The sequence below is a fragment of the Camelina sativa genome, chromosome 16 (genome assembly GCF_030686135.1).
Source record: "Camelina sativa cultivar CO46 ecotype springtype chromosome 16, ASM3068613v1".
NCBI lineage: Eukaryota > Viridiplantae > Streptophyta > Magnoliopsida > Brassicales > Brassicaceae > Camelina > Camelina sativa.
Genome location: NC_141895.1, coordinates 17523136 through 17537964, shown reverse-complemented (window position 1 = coordinate 17537964; position 14829 = coordinate 17523136). Strand labels below are relative to the sequence as shown.

Here is a 14829-nt window from a genome sequence, read left to right as displayed (position 1 = left end):
TTAACAAAACAACATAAAATGTATATATAAACTCTAATGCAAAACTCCAAATTCTAAAAATTAAATACTAAATCCAAAAACTAAAATCTAAACCCTACTTGTACAAGGACATGTCATCAACCCTAAATTTTTTAACTTTGAAAGTTAAAAACCATTAAAAATATCTATTTAATTTCCTTTATAAAAAAAAATCAACTTTATGTTTTTTAACTTAAATTGAATTAAAATAAAAAGATTTCTCAACCTTTTTATCCTTTAAAACCAGCGTATTGATTTCACCTACAAAAAAAAAACCAGCGTATTGAGATTAATATTTCCTAATTAATCTACTAAAATACTATTGTTATGGTTTCAATGGTTTTTTTATTGTTACAATATATTATTAGGTTGTGCCCATGTCATAAGAACAACCCTTGACTAATAGATTGGGACGTCAAAAGAAAATTTGAAAACGACATATCTTTTCACCATCTTCAATCGTACGGGAAAACAACTCAGGTCACATTAAAGCTTTTTTTTTTTCCTTTTAACTAAACCCTAAATAAAGGGATAATTATAATGTTTATGTTTTCAATTTCCTTTCTTTCTGAATCATTTAAAATTAAAAACCCGCTGGACAAAACAATAGCAGATCTTGTCTAAAATCCAGATTAAAGAAAAAAAACAGTGAGATTACTGATTCAAGAACATCGATCGCCTTTTTTTTGTTTTTTCTCTCTCGATAAACAAACATCGATGGCCTTCAATCCTGACTCTCGAAAGCCTGATTTTTATTATGTAAATGGAAGCAAATCCCTTCAGATGTCGTTTTCTGTTGTTGAATTATTAGTTTTTGGACCATTTCTAAACTTGTTATGGGCCATGTTTATTAGATATTTGCCTTTACGGAGCACTCATACGAAGGTACGCGCGTACCTAGCTACTATATGTATGTATACGTAGTAAAAGTAAATTTCTGTGATGATGCTAAAAATAGTTGAGTTTGAGGTCAATCATCATATCCCCAATATATATAAGCTCATAACTAGATATTAGATCTGGAATTGGAAGCCCTAGAAAAAAGTTGTAAACCCTAAACCTGTAATTGAGTGAGAAAGGAAGAAGAGATATTTCTATATCAGACCCAAAATTCATCTTTCCAGGCAGATCTTCAGTTAAGAGTTTACAAAATCATGTCTTCATCACCGTACACTTAACCATTTTTGTTAGTTTTCACCATTAATATCTCTTTAGCTTCTTTTTTTCTTGATGTGAGAAACCGTACGCTTAGTCTCTGTCTCTCTCTGATCTTTCTTTTTGATGATGTGAAAGTTATTGTTTTGTTTCTAAGAAAAAAAAAATCATATTCTTGATTCTTGATTCTTGATTCTTGAAGGTTCTTGAGGTCGGTGATGATGTCGTCTTCCAAGAATGATGGTAGTAACAATGGAGTATACCCTCTCTCGTTTTACCTTTCTTCACTACCTAGCCATCAAGACATCATCCGTAATCCTTACAACCAACAGTTAACAGCATCTCCTAGACAAATGGTATCATCAGTTCCTAAGTCTCTTATTGATTACATGCCCTTTAACTCAAACGATGCTGTGAATCAGCAAGGTTTCATGCTTCCTGAGTTGTCGAGAGAAATCAAGAAGGCAGTGAAGAAGGACCGGCACAGCAAGATTCACACGGCACAAGGTCTTAGAGACAGGAGGGTAAGGCTTTCTATTGGTGTTGCTCGCCAATTCTTTGATCTCCAGGATATGTTGGGGTTTGATAAAGCCAGCAAAACGCTAGACTGGCTGCTCAAAAAATCGAGAAAAGCCATCAAAGAGGTTGTACAGGAAAAAAATCTCAACAATGGTAATGAAGATTTTGTAGACAACAGAGGCGATGTAGAAGAAGAGGTGGAGGAGGAGGAGGATGAGGATGGCGATAACAGCTTGGTGTATGGTTCGAGCCCCGAGTCTTGCGGGAAAAAAGTGGTATGCGAGGTCAAGAAGGCAGATAAGAGAAAGAAGAACAACGAGCTGAGCAACATCTCATCAAAGGGATCAAGAAATAATCTAGAAACCATCTCCGATATCACACAATCTGAAACCTTGGACTTATTCAAGAGGTCTATATTCTCTAACGAAGGAGAAGAAATGACACATTTTTTCTACAAAGAAACAATTGGAGAGTTTGGTAATCAAGAATCTATCTCAACCAAGATGAAGATTAACATGCCGACCAATATGGATCAAAGTTACAATCAAGATACTGGAGCATTTATGTTAATAGATCAGGGTTCAAGCAGCAACTATAGTACCATTGATCTGCCTCTTTTGGATTATAATTATGAGCAAAACCCTTTTGTTGACCAAACCTTTTGTGCAGTCACCGACACCAGTTTCCCCGGAGGTACAGTTTGGAGTTCAAGATCCGGTTCTTGCCTAAATTATTATGATTCATATGTTTATGCATTTGATGACGTGTGTTTCTTTCTCTTTTTCTTCTGGCAGGGCTCCCATAATCTTGATATTTTCCAAGGACTGGGCATCAAATTTAAACATGTAAGCCAGAATAATACTTCATTCCTCTTGAATGTATATTAATTCTGTAGTTATATATGTGTTATTTGTAAAATACATATGTTATTTTATCTTCTCAGCCAGTGATCAATTATATATATTTTTGTAAATTCCGTAAGTGTACAAGTGGTATTGTTCCCATTTTAGAGTTGTTCCTCTAACCTTAAATTCTATTAAGAGCCACAAAACGAATATGCGTTATGATGAAATATTGAGGAAAAAGTAAAAGAGAGAACAAAGAGATGGACTATGATCATCCAGAAACTATATGTACACATGTGTAATGCTTGATTAATTACATTGCAAACTGAAGTGAAACTGAACATGTTTGACAAAAAAAAAAAAAAAGTGAAACTGAACATTAGTGTATGGGGACTAAAGTTTGGCTTTTTGGAAAAGAGGGTTGTAAGTTCTTGGTAGTTTAAAACTCGTCTGCCTCAAGATGTCAAAGAACTCGTATTTAATTTTGAGAATTACTGAAAGAAAATTCAATATTTGGAAGTGAACTAATTGTAGCTACTAATTAGATATTCCCTTAGATAATATATCAACTGAATAGATCAATTTAGCCATTGTCAATTTATTGAACTGGTTCATGGAAAGTTGAGTATGGTCCAAAAACACGCTGGCATGAACCGATATTGATCCAACCTATAGTTGCTCGATTACTCTGACACATATTAATCGGTAACTGGGTTTGTATAAATGAATGACTAGAAAAACCATTAGATATCTAAGATATAATACATAAACGAGGATTTGATAATTTCATATTTTTCATCCATACATGGCTAAAAGTTTCGAGTATACCCGTATTTAAATGAAAATGACTCTAGCTAACATCTTAGAGTGGTGAATATTTAAGTTTAAAGATAAAACGTTGGTTCCTAACCTTGGAAGCAATCTAATCTCAACAGGGACTTTAATAGATTTGAATGTTGTTCAAGAAAAAAATAAAGAACATATATGAATGATACTTTTTTACTTTCTGATTACCACCTCTATTGATAATATAATATATTTGTTAGGAGTCTCAAATTTTGCTTTCGTCTTGCTTTTTCATTTCGTTTTTGTTGTTTATCCTCACGTCTTCTATTTCAGTTTAAGTAAGAACTGTACTGACCTTTGTATATTATCTATCTAGACTTGCCTCATTGTTTTATCATTTTTTGTTCTGTTCTTCTTCAAAGCATGTAAGAAGTGTACTGACATTAATATGTAGACTTTGCCTAGGTCGCTCTGGATTAGTTAAGTACCTATGAATAATCTACAATATTTAATCAACATTACTGACTGGGAAAGTGATTTGCCTTCAAGATTTTGTAGCAAAGTGAAAAGTAAAAATTTATTATATAAAATTTCATTTGTCAGATCCTATGAAGTAAACTCGCCGGAATAGCTTAATTTTAATATTCACATAACATCTTTTCAACATGACCTTCACTGCTTCCCAGTCTTTAAGGGGTGGATCTCTCTTGTTACCGTAAAATATTTACCGGTTTTACATTTTATACCATCTTGTAAAAAAAGTTATTACAAAAAAAAAAAAAAAAAAAAAAAAAAAAAAGTTAACTTATTACTGTGAAAATAATCTTTAACAAACTCATATCAGCCCTTTAACAACAACAACAACACACACAGAAACTAATCGTTAGCCGCCGACAAAAAAAAAAAAAAAATCGTTAGCCAACATAAACGAGCATTAATATAATCTTAATGGGCCTTACATGTGGGTTTACTCATGAGAGCCCATTATATCAAACTTCGTCTTTATTTTTTTCCATACTTTTCTTGTTGCAAAAGCCGCAGAGGAAGCTACAAGAAGAAGAAAGCAAGAGGAAGAGAAGAAGAAGAACGAAGAAGGAAGTAAGAAAGGAAAAAAATGGAGTCTCAGAAGAAGATAGCTCATGAGATCGGTGGTGTTAAGAATGATGCTCTTAGATTTGGTCTCCACGGCGTTAAGAGCGACATCATCGGATCTCACCCACTCGAATCCTCTTACGAATCTGTAAACACTCTCTTCCCCGATTGAGTTTTTTTTTTTTTTTTTTTTTTTTTACTTTGTTCCTTAGGGTTGAAATCGATTCTATATCGATCTGTTTGTTTTCTCTTGGGAAAGTGAGAAAATTAGCTTAAGAAAGGAACTTAGTTGTGGTTTGATTTGGATCCTGTAATCTCTCTTCTATCGCCTAAATTAGTTGATTACTTTGCTTTTGCAATTCGCTATTTTGGGGTTTAATTAGAGATTTCTTGAGTATAAATTGCAATCTTACAGGTTTTATAAAAATTTGTTAGGGTTTTGTTCATCTTGAGTCTCTTTTGATCCATCACAGGAAAAGAAATCGAGAGAGACAATGAAGAGGATGGTCATTGGACATACCTATGGGACTGCACTTCCATTGAAGATGGATATGGATAGGCAAATCCTCTCACGGTATGTGTTTTTGTTGATGCTGGAACACTGATAGATCAGACTGTTGTTTAGCTATGTGTGAATCAATGCGTTGGGAAGCTAGTGATGTAAAAGTATTTAAGTTCTTTCTTTGTCTGTTACTTGAAACTATCTATGTGTGTTTTGGGGGAGCATAGGGTTTTAAAAGTGTTTGCTGAATGATCTGCTGGTTTGTTAATAGTACTCTGAAAAGTAACATATGGTTGTACTGTTCTCATTCTATCTTTTTATTTTCTCTTATATATTTAGGTTTCAGAGACCTCCTGGACCAATTCCATCGTCAATGCTCGGTTTAGAAGTTTACACAGGAGCCGTGGATGACTTTGGTTTTGAGGATTACTTGAATGGTAATTGTCCTTTACTCCTATTATGTGTGTGTCAATGCTCTACATTCACTTGTTTAGATCAGTGGACACCAAATTGATGTTATTCAAGTATGCGCTAGGAGAAAACAATTCGATAAAATTCATTCGATGTGACTTCTTTGCTGCTTACAAGATACTGAACTTTCTTCATAGCATCATATTGCTAGTATTTCTATAGTTCATTAGTATGCTTCTCTTAACACCAATTGGCTAGATTTTTTTTTTTATGAAGGGTCCAAACATATTGATTTTAAACTTGGTATCGCTCATCTGACTCTAGTAATCTTCTTCCCTTGCAGATCCTCGTGAATCCGAGACATTCAAGCCTGTAGACTTTCACCACGGGATGGAAGTTCGTCTTGGCATCTCAAAGGGCCCTGTTGACCCAAGTTTCATGTAAGGTGACATCATGGGTGGTTTTTATTGGTTGCTATGTTTTAGCTTTTGAATCATGGAATCAAGTGAGATCGTGTATGAACTTTTTTCAACCATAGACCTTATATTCTCTCTTGACCCAAGTTTGAAATCAGATGAGACAACATGATCAGTTCTATAGTATGTCATGTTTTTCCACAGCCAATCAACTAGTAACTGAACTGAGAAAATATGGGATTGAGATATATCGAGAGGAACTTAAAAAAAAAAAAAGATTATGAACTTGAACTCTCCAAATCAGAGGCGTTCTGGTGGGCTTTCCTTCATCTCTGGCTATAGTAAACCCGTCCTACCGAATACCGATACAAGGAATACCAATACCAACTCAGCAACTCTGATGACTGATGACCCTCTTTCGTGCCTTTGAGTTTGTGGTTTCGGATTGGAGTTGTCTCGACGAGCTTCTTCATCTAACTCGTGAAAAAAAACTCTAGTCATTTCTCTGAAAATGTTATACTAACTTTCAAGCCAAAAAAAAAAACATAGAGAAGAAAATGAAAATACAAAATATCAATTTCATTATTTTATATTCCTCTCGGTTTCTCACTTGAATCCCTCTCAGTTCAATCCGGTGAGACTTGTTAAGACGGATTCTTTTTGCATTTTTTTTATTAACCGAGTCAAATTTTTACAATTCTTCACATCATTATCTCATTCATAGTTTATCTCATTTCATCTTTTTTCCATTTTACTATTTGGAGCGAGCATGAAAACTTTTTTAAAAATTTCATGTAAAAATAAAGTTTCATCAATATCATAAATTAATAATTAAATAAACTAATATATATATATATATATCTAAGAAAATCTAGTAAAATATCAATCTATTGTTTTTTGGTTGTTCTTGAATTTGCATTCTTGTTGGAGAGCATCTCTAATCTTTCTGACTGCATCAAAAAATTTTGGTTTTGTCTTCTCAAATCGCATCCAAAAATTGTAGAAAGTTCTTGACGCGATAATTGTTTCTTTACGTGTAACTGGTTCTAAAGCTACCGTCATATCTTCTTCAATTTCATCACCACCTTGAAAAATAGTAGCAGCAATTTCTTCTAAACTCTAAATTTCTAATAAAAAATTCTTTTATTAATTAATATTTTATTAATTTATCGATAAATTAATAATTATTAATTTATCGATAAATTAAAACCTCTACAAATTAATAATATTTTATGCCCTCACCTTATTAATTTATAAAGGTTCTATTGTATTTTTTATGAGAGTAACTTAGAGGAAAACTCTTATTAATTTATAAAGGTTCTATTGTATTTTTTATGAGAGTAACTTAGAGGAAAACTCTTCTCAACTCAACCGGTGATTTCTTAGAGGGAAAGATACGGAAACATGTTTCTACTTTTCTTCATTCAGCTGACAAAATTGGATTCCCAAAATATTTGATTATTAATTTCTCCATTTAAAAAAGATGCTTTTTGCTAACGTCTTTTTTTTTTTTGCAATTAAAAAAAATTGATTCCCAAAGAAGTAAAGAAAAGAATATAAGCAACGGTCACAAACACGATTGCATAATGTAAGAGGCCCCCCCTCCTCCATCATGACTCTTTTAACTCGAACGTTCTTCTCACGTAGGCCCACTAACACTCCATTACTTCTCCTTAATTTCTTATCATGCTTACTATTTTATCGCAATTTATCACCAATATTGAACCCTTTTTTCAGTTCTATTTTTTTTGACAACAGATACAAGATTGGCTCAAGTAAGTCAATACGAATAAACATTGTTTATATAAGTAACTAGATGCGGAACTATACGAACGTGAAGCGCAAAATTATCCGCTTTACCATTCTGTGAACGCGGGATGTAGACTAATGAGAAAGAGGCAAACTCCTCCTTATCCGCCTGGATGTCCTCCAAATAGAGGTGTAAAAACTGGCCACTCGGAAGACGAAGACACCATTTTCACTAAGTCTGAGCAGTCGGTGAGAAAAACAACAGATTGGTTATCGCCCAAATCATACATCGCATAGCCCAGACAATGGCCTCAATCTCAGTATGAATGGGAGTCAGACTACGGCGAATATTGGAAGCTCCCATTGTGGGAACGTCACCATATGGCGACGTGCAGAACCACCCTCTTCCTGCATAACGGTCTGTTGCTTTCCAGGAACCATATACAAAACAAATATAACTAGCCAAAGAACTAGGAACCCCGAAACCCTTACTTCCCCGGGGAACAACCTCGATAGGAATAGTCGATGGGACCACTATGTCCTCTGTTTGAGCCAAAGCCCATGCTTTTGCCTCATCCTCCGCTAGCCGCAAAATGGCTAGGGGATTGGAATCCAGATTACTGAAAAGTTTATCATTACGCGCTTTCCATATATACCATAGGATCCAGGGAAAAAATTCCTCTGTCGGAACATTTGTAAATCGCCAAAAAGAAAATCCATGTTTATGAAAATTGAAGCCGATGGAAAACCCCCCAAGGCTGTCGGGAACTGCGACATAGCCCAAACCTGTCTAACAGGCGGACATTCGAAGAGGGTATGATTAATTGTCTCCTCTGGAACCACAGAGACCGCACATGGCATCACAAGTCATCCCATGTTTTCGTAGATTAGCTGTACTCGCCACACAACCCGAAAGAACTTGCCATATGAAATGACGAAGTTTTGGTGGGCACCTAATTTTCCACACAAAGGCCTGAAGAGGTGTAATATCCGGCCCAAAAGCGTTCTACCTAGAGGAGACCGTCCGTTGAGGACGCAGACAGTGATATCCTGATTTAACCGAATCTTGACCACACTTAGTAAAGTGCTATCCCGGCAAATCCGGCTTATCCGGTTGCCGCAACGGTAAGGCAGAAATTATAGCAACATCTTCCGGTACAAACGTAGCCGTAAGCTGAGCCATATCCAAGGAATTAGAACTCCTCTCAATGAAATTTGCAACTCGAAGCAGAGGATCAGAAGGCGATCCTGTACTCAATGCTGGTCTCGGGGATTAAGCAGGGATCCAAGGGTCAGTCCATGCAGAGATGGAAACCCCAGATCCTACCCGTGTAATAAGTCCTTTATTAACCAGAGAGCGAGCAAAAATTATACTCCGCCACCCATAGGATGGCGAGTAAGATTTAATTGGATCCAAGGGATCAGAATGCCGATAATATCGTCCTTTAAAAACCCGTGCAAAAAGCGATTTCGGTACCGTGGTCAAACGCCAGAGCTGCTTTGCCAGTAGAGCAGTATTATAATCATCCAAGCATCGGAAACCAAAACCCTCGACATCCTTACCACTACAAAGTTTATCCCATGACACCCAATGAAGCCCTCGTGATTGCCCCGATGAGCTCCACCAAAAATTAGAAATTGCACTGGTTAACTTCCGCGTAACCGTCTTAGGTAAGCGGAAGCAGGACATCACGAAAGTAGGGACAACCATAGCAACAGACTTAATCATTACCTCCTTGCCCCCTTTTGATAAAAGCCTAGCCGGCCACCCGCTTGCCCGGGCTTGCAATTTGTCCTGGAAAAAAGAGAAAATTTTTATTTTTGCCCCACCCAGGCTTTCCGGGATACCTAAATAAGAAGCCATGCCACCCAAATTTGTGATCCCCAGAACCCCTTTTAATTCTTCCCTAATCCCAAAATCCACTGTATGGCCAAACTGGACGGAAGACTTCTGAAAATTGATCTGTTGGCCAGAAACTCGTTCATACCTCCTCAGGATCCCCAAAACCACATCACATTGCTCCTTTCTGGTCCAACAGAAAAAGAGACTATCATCCGCAAATAAGAGATGTGAGATAGCAGGACTAGCAGTCGAAACCTTGATGCCGGTAAGGAGTTTCAATTGTTCTGCTTTCCAAAAATGTGCAATAAGCACCTCCGTACAAAGAATAAAAAGGTAAGGGGATAGAGGGTCCCCTTGGCGCAGACCCCTACAGGGAATAATAGACCCATATGCTTGCCCATTAAGTAAAAACTTGTATTGAACCGACTTGACACAGCACATAACACATGTTATCCACCTCTCACAAAACCAAACTGCCTGAGTAAATGTTCTATGAAAGACCATTCAACCTGGTCGTAGGCCTTACTCATATACGTTTTAATAGCCATGAACTTCCCCTTACAAGAGGGATTTGTTCGTAGGTCGTGAAACATTTCTTGGGCAATCAATATATTATCTAAACTTAGACGACCCTCTACAAATGTCGATTGTGTTTCCAAGACGAGAGATGGTAAAACAGTGCAAAGTCGCTGGGACAGAACCTTTGATATGATTTTATAACCAACGTTGCATAGACTAATAGGTCGTAACTCTGTCATCCTTGTTGGCTTGTCCACCTTTGGGATGAGACATATATTTGTCACATTAAGCCTCTTATCAAAATCCCCATTCCTCAGGAAAGAAATGACCAAAAGCACTAGATCTGCTTTAACCGTAGCCCATGCCTTTTGGTAAAAAAGTGCAGTCATCCCATCTGGGCCTGGAGCCTTGTCCGGATGCATCATGAAAAGTGCCTGTTTAATCTCAAGTTCTGTAACCTCTTGAGTTAAAAACTCATTTGTCTCTAACGAAATAGATGGTTGAATCTCATCTAACATTTCCTCAAAATCCAAAGGTTCCGAGGATGTAAAAAGGTCCTGAAAATAAGAAACCACAATATGTTGGATATCTCTCTCTTCCGTCATCCAAATACTGTGCTGATCATGGAGACCAACAATCCGGTTCCGAACACGTCTTTGCTTTGTTTGAGCATGAAAATAACCGGTATTCTGGTCCCCAAGGCGCATCCACCGACTTCTGCGTTTCTGATACCAATACACCTCCTCGTCCCTATAAGCTCTACCAGCTCATCAACCGAGGTTGCATCATCTTCCTGAGCTATCGCTAATTTGGTCTTAATATCATCAATTGTCTCCCGCCCAAAGGGTAATTGTTCTTTCCTCCACCGAGTGATAGCACGACGACATTTGGCAATTTTGTCTACCAGAGAGGAAGAGGTATCAGCCCCCGTCGGACCCTCCCAGCCCTCAGCAACCGCATCAAAGAAACCCTCCTTATCCAACCACCGTCTATCAAATCGAAAACCACCCCGACCTCGTCGACTTTTATCCTCAATAACCGCTAACACGGGTTTGTGATCCGATGCAATCATTGGTAAATAGTCCATAAAGGAGTCTTTAAACAAATCATGCCACTCCTCATTCGCCAAGGCCCGATCCAAGCGACACCGTATCGGCTTCTTATCCCGCCACCCTCTCCAAGAGAGACTATCTCCAAAAGCAGGAAACTCGAGTAAGCCACAATGTCGGATCATTGTATTAAAAGGGACAAAAGAAGAGGCATGACGCAAAGTACCATCTCATTTCTCATGATTTCCTTTTAACTCATTAAAGTCTCCAATTAAAAACCATGGAGCATCTCTATTCAACCCGATTCTTGTTAACCGTTCCCAAACTATGTCACGGTTCTTTGGAACCGGATCACCATAAATAAAGGAAAGATAAATTGGTTTGCCTTTGTAAGTGACTTCCACATCAATAATTCGATTAGACTCAAATAAAATAGAAATATTATTATTATTATTATAAAAAAGTGCAAACCACCACTATAACCAACATGTTCAATCGTTTTTAAATGTGAATAATCAAAATGACTAACAAAAAATTCTGAAAAAAAAAAAGATTGTCTAGTTTCTGTTTATTTATTACCAAATTTATTCATTTTCATTTTTGCTTTCAAAAAGGAAAACATCTAAAATTATCCACGTCTTATAGTGGTCATCCTAAAATGACATCTATATTTATTGCAAAATTTTGTGGAGGTGAGAGTCTAATAAAAATGTGGGAGAAAGACGGCGGCAGCCAAACGACCCACTTACTTTATCATCTTTATTTGCGTCTTCATAAAAATTTCAAGTTTGTAGGCTAGCAATAGCGTTGAATTAACCGATCTAACTTTGATGTATCTATAGTTACTTCTATACTAATGGAAAGGAAACATTTATAAGTAAAATAAAAAATAAATTGAGAATTATTATATGAAATGCAATTCAATTTAGAGTAAATTATTGGTTCTTTTTTTTTCCTTTTTTTTGTGGCAAAGTGGGTTATTCGTTCTATGATTTTAATGGATTTAGAAATCCAAACAAAAATCATTTGTTATTCAATCATTGATTTTAAAATATTTATCAAAATTATGTGTTATTGGTTATATGATTTACAAATACTTGTTAAAATCTCATATTATTCATTTAATGATTTGTTTTTGGATTTCAAAATTCATATTATGTTTTGAATGGATTTAAAAGTGTAAAATAGAAGAATTCAAATTCAAGTATAAAACATGTTATTTCAATATACATGTGTTTTGATTTTTAGAATTTACAATTCTATATGGATTTAGAATCACATCTCCAATAGCAGCCCGAATATCACATAAACCTTACCAAAACTCGCTAGCCTTTACATCACTGCTTGTTGTTTGGTAAACTTATGAAATTATTCCCCTCTGAAGTTTTGAAATTATATGTTATTTGTCACACTAATTATATTCAACTTAAACTCGATTAAGAAAAAACAAAAAGTAATTGAATCTCAATTAAATATGGTATCACCTATATATTAATAAGGAAGCATTTTGTGAAAAAAGCTGAGGTGTTATCGACAGAGAGCTCCACACACATTTTTGCAATTTGTCCTCATTAGTTAATATTATTTACAATTCAATCCATTTTATATTTTATTTAAAAATAAATTAAACAATTTGTTATTTTCCAAATTAAATAACTTCCACCTCTTTTCCTAACATAATTTTATTAATATTTCAAAATTAACATATAAAATCTAGTGTCTACTTTAATTGGTAAAAATACTCATATATTTACATTAAAAAAACAAAAACATATTCTTTAAAATAATAAAAAGTAATTATATTTTTTAATGTATATTATACTTCTTGGCATTTTATATACAACTATATCTTAGAGTTTTAATACTTTTAATACTTTTAATACACCAAGAGAAATTATTAATTTTTAAAAAAATGAATTTAGTTTGTTGTTTTATAAAGAAGTATAATATATAGTATGTCAGCATAATTTACATTTTTGTATTGCATCTTTGTTATTAATTGGAGATTATTATATATTGTTAAAGACTAATTTTTTTTAATAATTTTCATCTCTGTGAATAATAACGTTAAACATAAAAGATATGACTTTGATTTCTAATAGCAAAAAAAATCATATTGCCATTAATGGTTACATTGTATCAAAAATTTCACCATCACCTTTTATAAATATTTAACAAGTAAAACGTATTATTACATAAAATGAATACAAATTTGAATAAAATAAAAAGTGATATATATATATATATATTGTTTTACATAAACAAAATATCGATTCTAAATAAAAAATTTACCTATAATAATTTTATTTGACTTGATTATCCTTCATATAGTGCTAGTTTTAAAAAAATACTAGATGTCATTTCTAATCTAATCTTTTTTTTTTTTCGTCTCAATGATTCATTGATAAACTTCAAGGTAAAATACAAAGGCTGGCAAGGAAATCAATCCTTCTGGAGACTTAAGCCGGCGAGTACAAAAACACTCCCGGAGGCTAAAACCAAAAGAGGTAAACTAAGGGGAAAAAACCCAGACTGATAAAATATACAACAACCAAACGATTACTTCCCGGAGCAGATTGGCAATAACAAAACCAATCTTCAATAATTTCAACCAACAGAAAACATAGAACCAGCAACCTAGCAATGTTTCTAATGACCCAACTCTAGCAACCTAGCAATGCCAGACAACATACAATCGAGTCCCTAGAACATCTTCCTCTTCATTGCCTTGATTCCACGATCACACTTTGCCTTTACCTGCACCACAAACACAAATTGTGATGCATGAGTATTTGATAAATACTCAGTGAGGCAATCCTCCCATCTATTGGGCTATACACACAAACAATAAGATCTCTCATGCCACAAACAACAACAATAAGACAAACCGGGAACATGCATAAGTGACCCGACACGATCCGGTTACTGTCAGAGGGTGTCGACCAATACCAGAAGGTGTCAACCGACACTGGACATCTGGTGTCGACCAAAACCACTTGGGTGTCGACCGACACCTGCTCGACACCCCCAAAACCCCAATGGTGTCGACCGACACCTCCACATGGTGTCAACCGGCACTCGCCAAGTTTCCGAGCCGTCCTCGCGTTGGTGTCAACCGACACCACATTAATGTCGACCGACACCTCTGTCGAGCAGTGATTTCCTTCGAACGGAACCTCCGAATCTCGCCTCCAAACTTCTCCTCTTCGTCCCACACAATCCCAGGAACGAATCCAAGCCTCAGGAGATACGAAAAACTCACAAACAACCAAAACAAAACAACCAAACAACACACAATATCACAGAAACAGAGATCTTAGCTTAGATAAGCCATGATCATGCACTCACCTTAGCCAACAGAGAGATCTAAGCCCAAAAGACGAAGCTAACACCACAGAAACCTTCCCACCACGTTCCTAGCCTTGGATCTTCACTCTCACAGCAAGATCTCTCCAAAAACACCTTCAAATCTCACAAAATCTCTCTAAAACCTCAAGAACAGTTTCTCTCCTTCTTCTCTCAAAAAAAACACAAAGCGGTAGACTAAATAATACTCCCAAAACCCTTCTGGTCAACAATTCCCTTATATAATCCGGTCCAATGGTTTTTCCTAAACCTAACTGGTTCAAATCGATAATTAAATCGATATGGTCAAACCAGAATAAGTGGTGTCGACCGACACAACCATGAGTGTTGATCGAAACCCACCCCCAAAACGCTACGTTTTGGTTAGCGGGCGTTACAATTCTCCCCCACCAAAATAGATTCGTCCTCGAATCTCGATAAACACTCAGCCAAGGACTCATGTGCTACCGACTCCACGGCCCACACTCCTCCGAACGATATAAGAAAGGTCACCTCTATGTGATAGACTCACGCTCGAGGCGTTATTTGCTCTCGACTTTTGGACTCTCCTTGTCTCATA

The 14829-nt window shown here is 35.9% G+C and overlaps 2 protein-coding genes across 5 annotated transcripts; both read left to right on the top strand.

Moving 5' to 3' along the window:
• Positions 1–957: 957 nt before the first annotated feature.
• On the top strand, positions 958–2665 carry LOC104750519 (transcription factor TCP1-like). 4 transcript variants are annotated; one of them, XM_087493260.1, is made up of 4 exons: positions 958–1153; positions 1376–1529; positions 1596–2385; positions 2487–2665. In XM_087493260.1, exons 2-4 carry the CDS (start codon positions 1392–1394, stop codon positions 2495–2497), a joined length of 939 nt encoding a protein of 312 aa, XP_087349386.1. In that variant the 5' UTR covers positions 958–1153; positions 1376–1391; the 3' UTR covers positions 2498–2665. The 4 variants fall into 4 exon arrangements, with proteins under 4 accessions (XP_087349386.1, XP_087349384.1, XP_087349383.1 ...); XM_087493259.1 differs by having other exon boundaries at positions 1040–1204; XM_087493258.1 differs by having other exon boundaries at positions 960–1153; positions 1376–2385.
• A 1635-nt stretch (positions 2666–4300) lies between these two features.
• Positions 4301–5930, top strand: LOC104750518 (cyclin-B1-2). Its single transcript, XM_010472322.3, has 4 exons — positions 4301–4563; positions 4889–4989; positions 5257–5354; positions 5672–5930. The coding sequence occupies exons 1-4, from the start codon at positions 4438–4440 to the stop codon at positions 5770–5772; spliced, it is 426 nt and encodes a 141-aa protein (XP_010470624.1). The 5' UTR covers positions 4301–4437; the 3' UTR covers positions 5773–5930.
• Positions 5931–14829: the final 8899 nt, after the last annotated feature.

Bases quoted from the DNA above. Each gene is read 5' to 3' on its own strand.
- LOC104750519 (XM_087493258.1), top strand. From the start codon at position 1,392: ATGATGTCGTCTTCCAAGAATGATGGTAGTAACAATGGAGTATACCCT.
- LOC104750518 (XM_010472322.3), top strand. From the start codon at position 4,438: ATGGAGTCTCAGAAGAAGATAGCTCATGAGATCGGTGGTGTTAAGAAT. The intron at 4,564-4,888 runs GTAAACACTCTC...GATCCATCACAG, and splicing joins TCGAATCCTCTTACGAATCT to GAAAAGAAATCGAGAGAGAC. The intron at 5,355-5,671 runs GTAATTGTCCTT...CTTCCCTTGCAG, and splicing joins TTTTGAGGATTACTTGAATG to ATCCTCGTGAATCCGAGACA.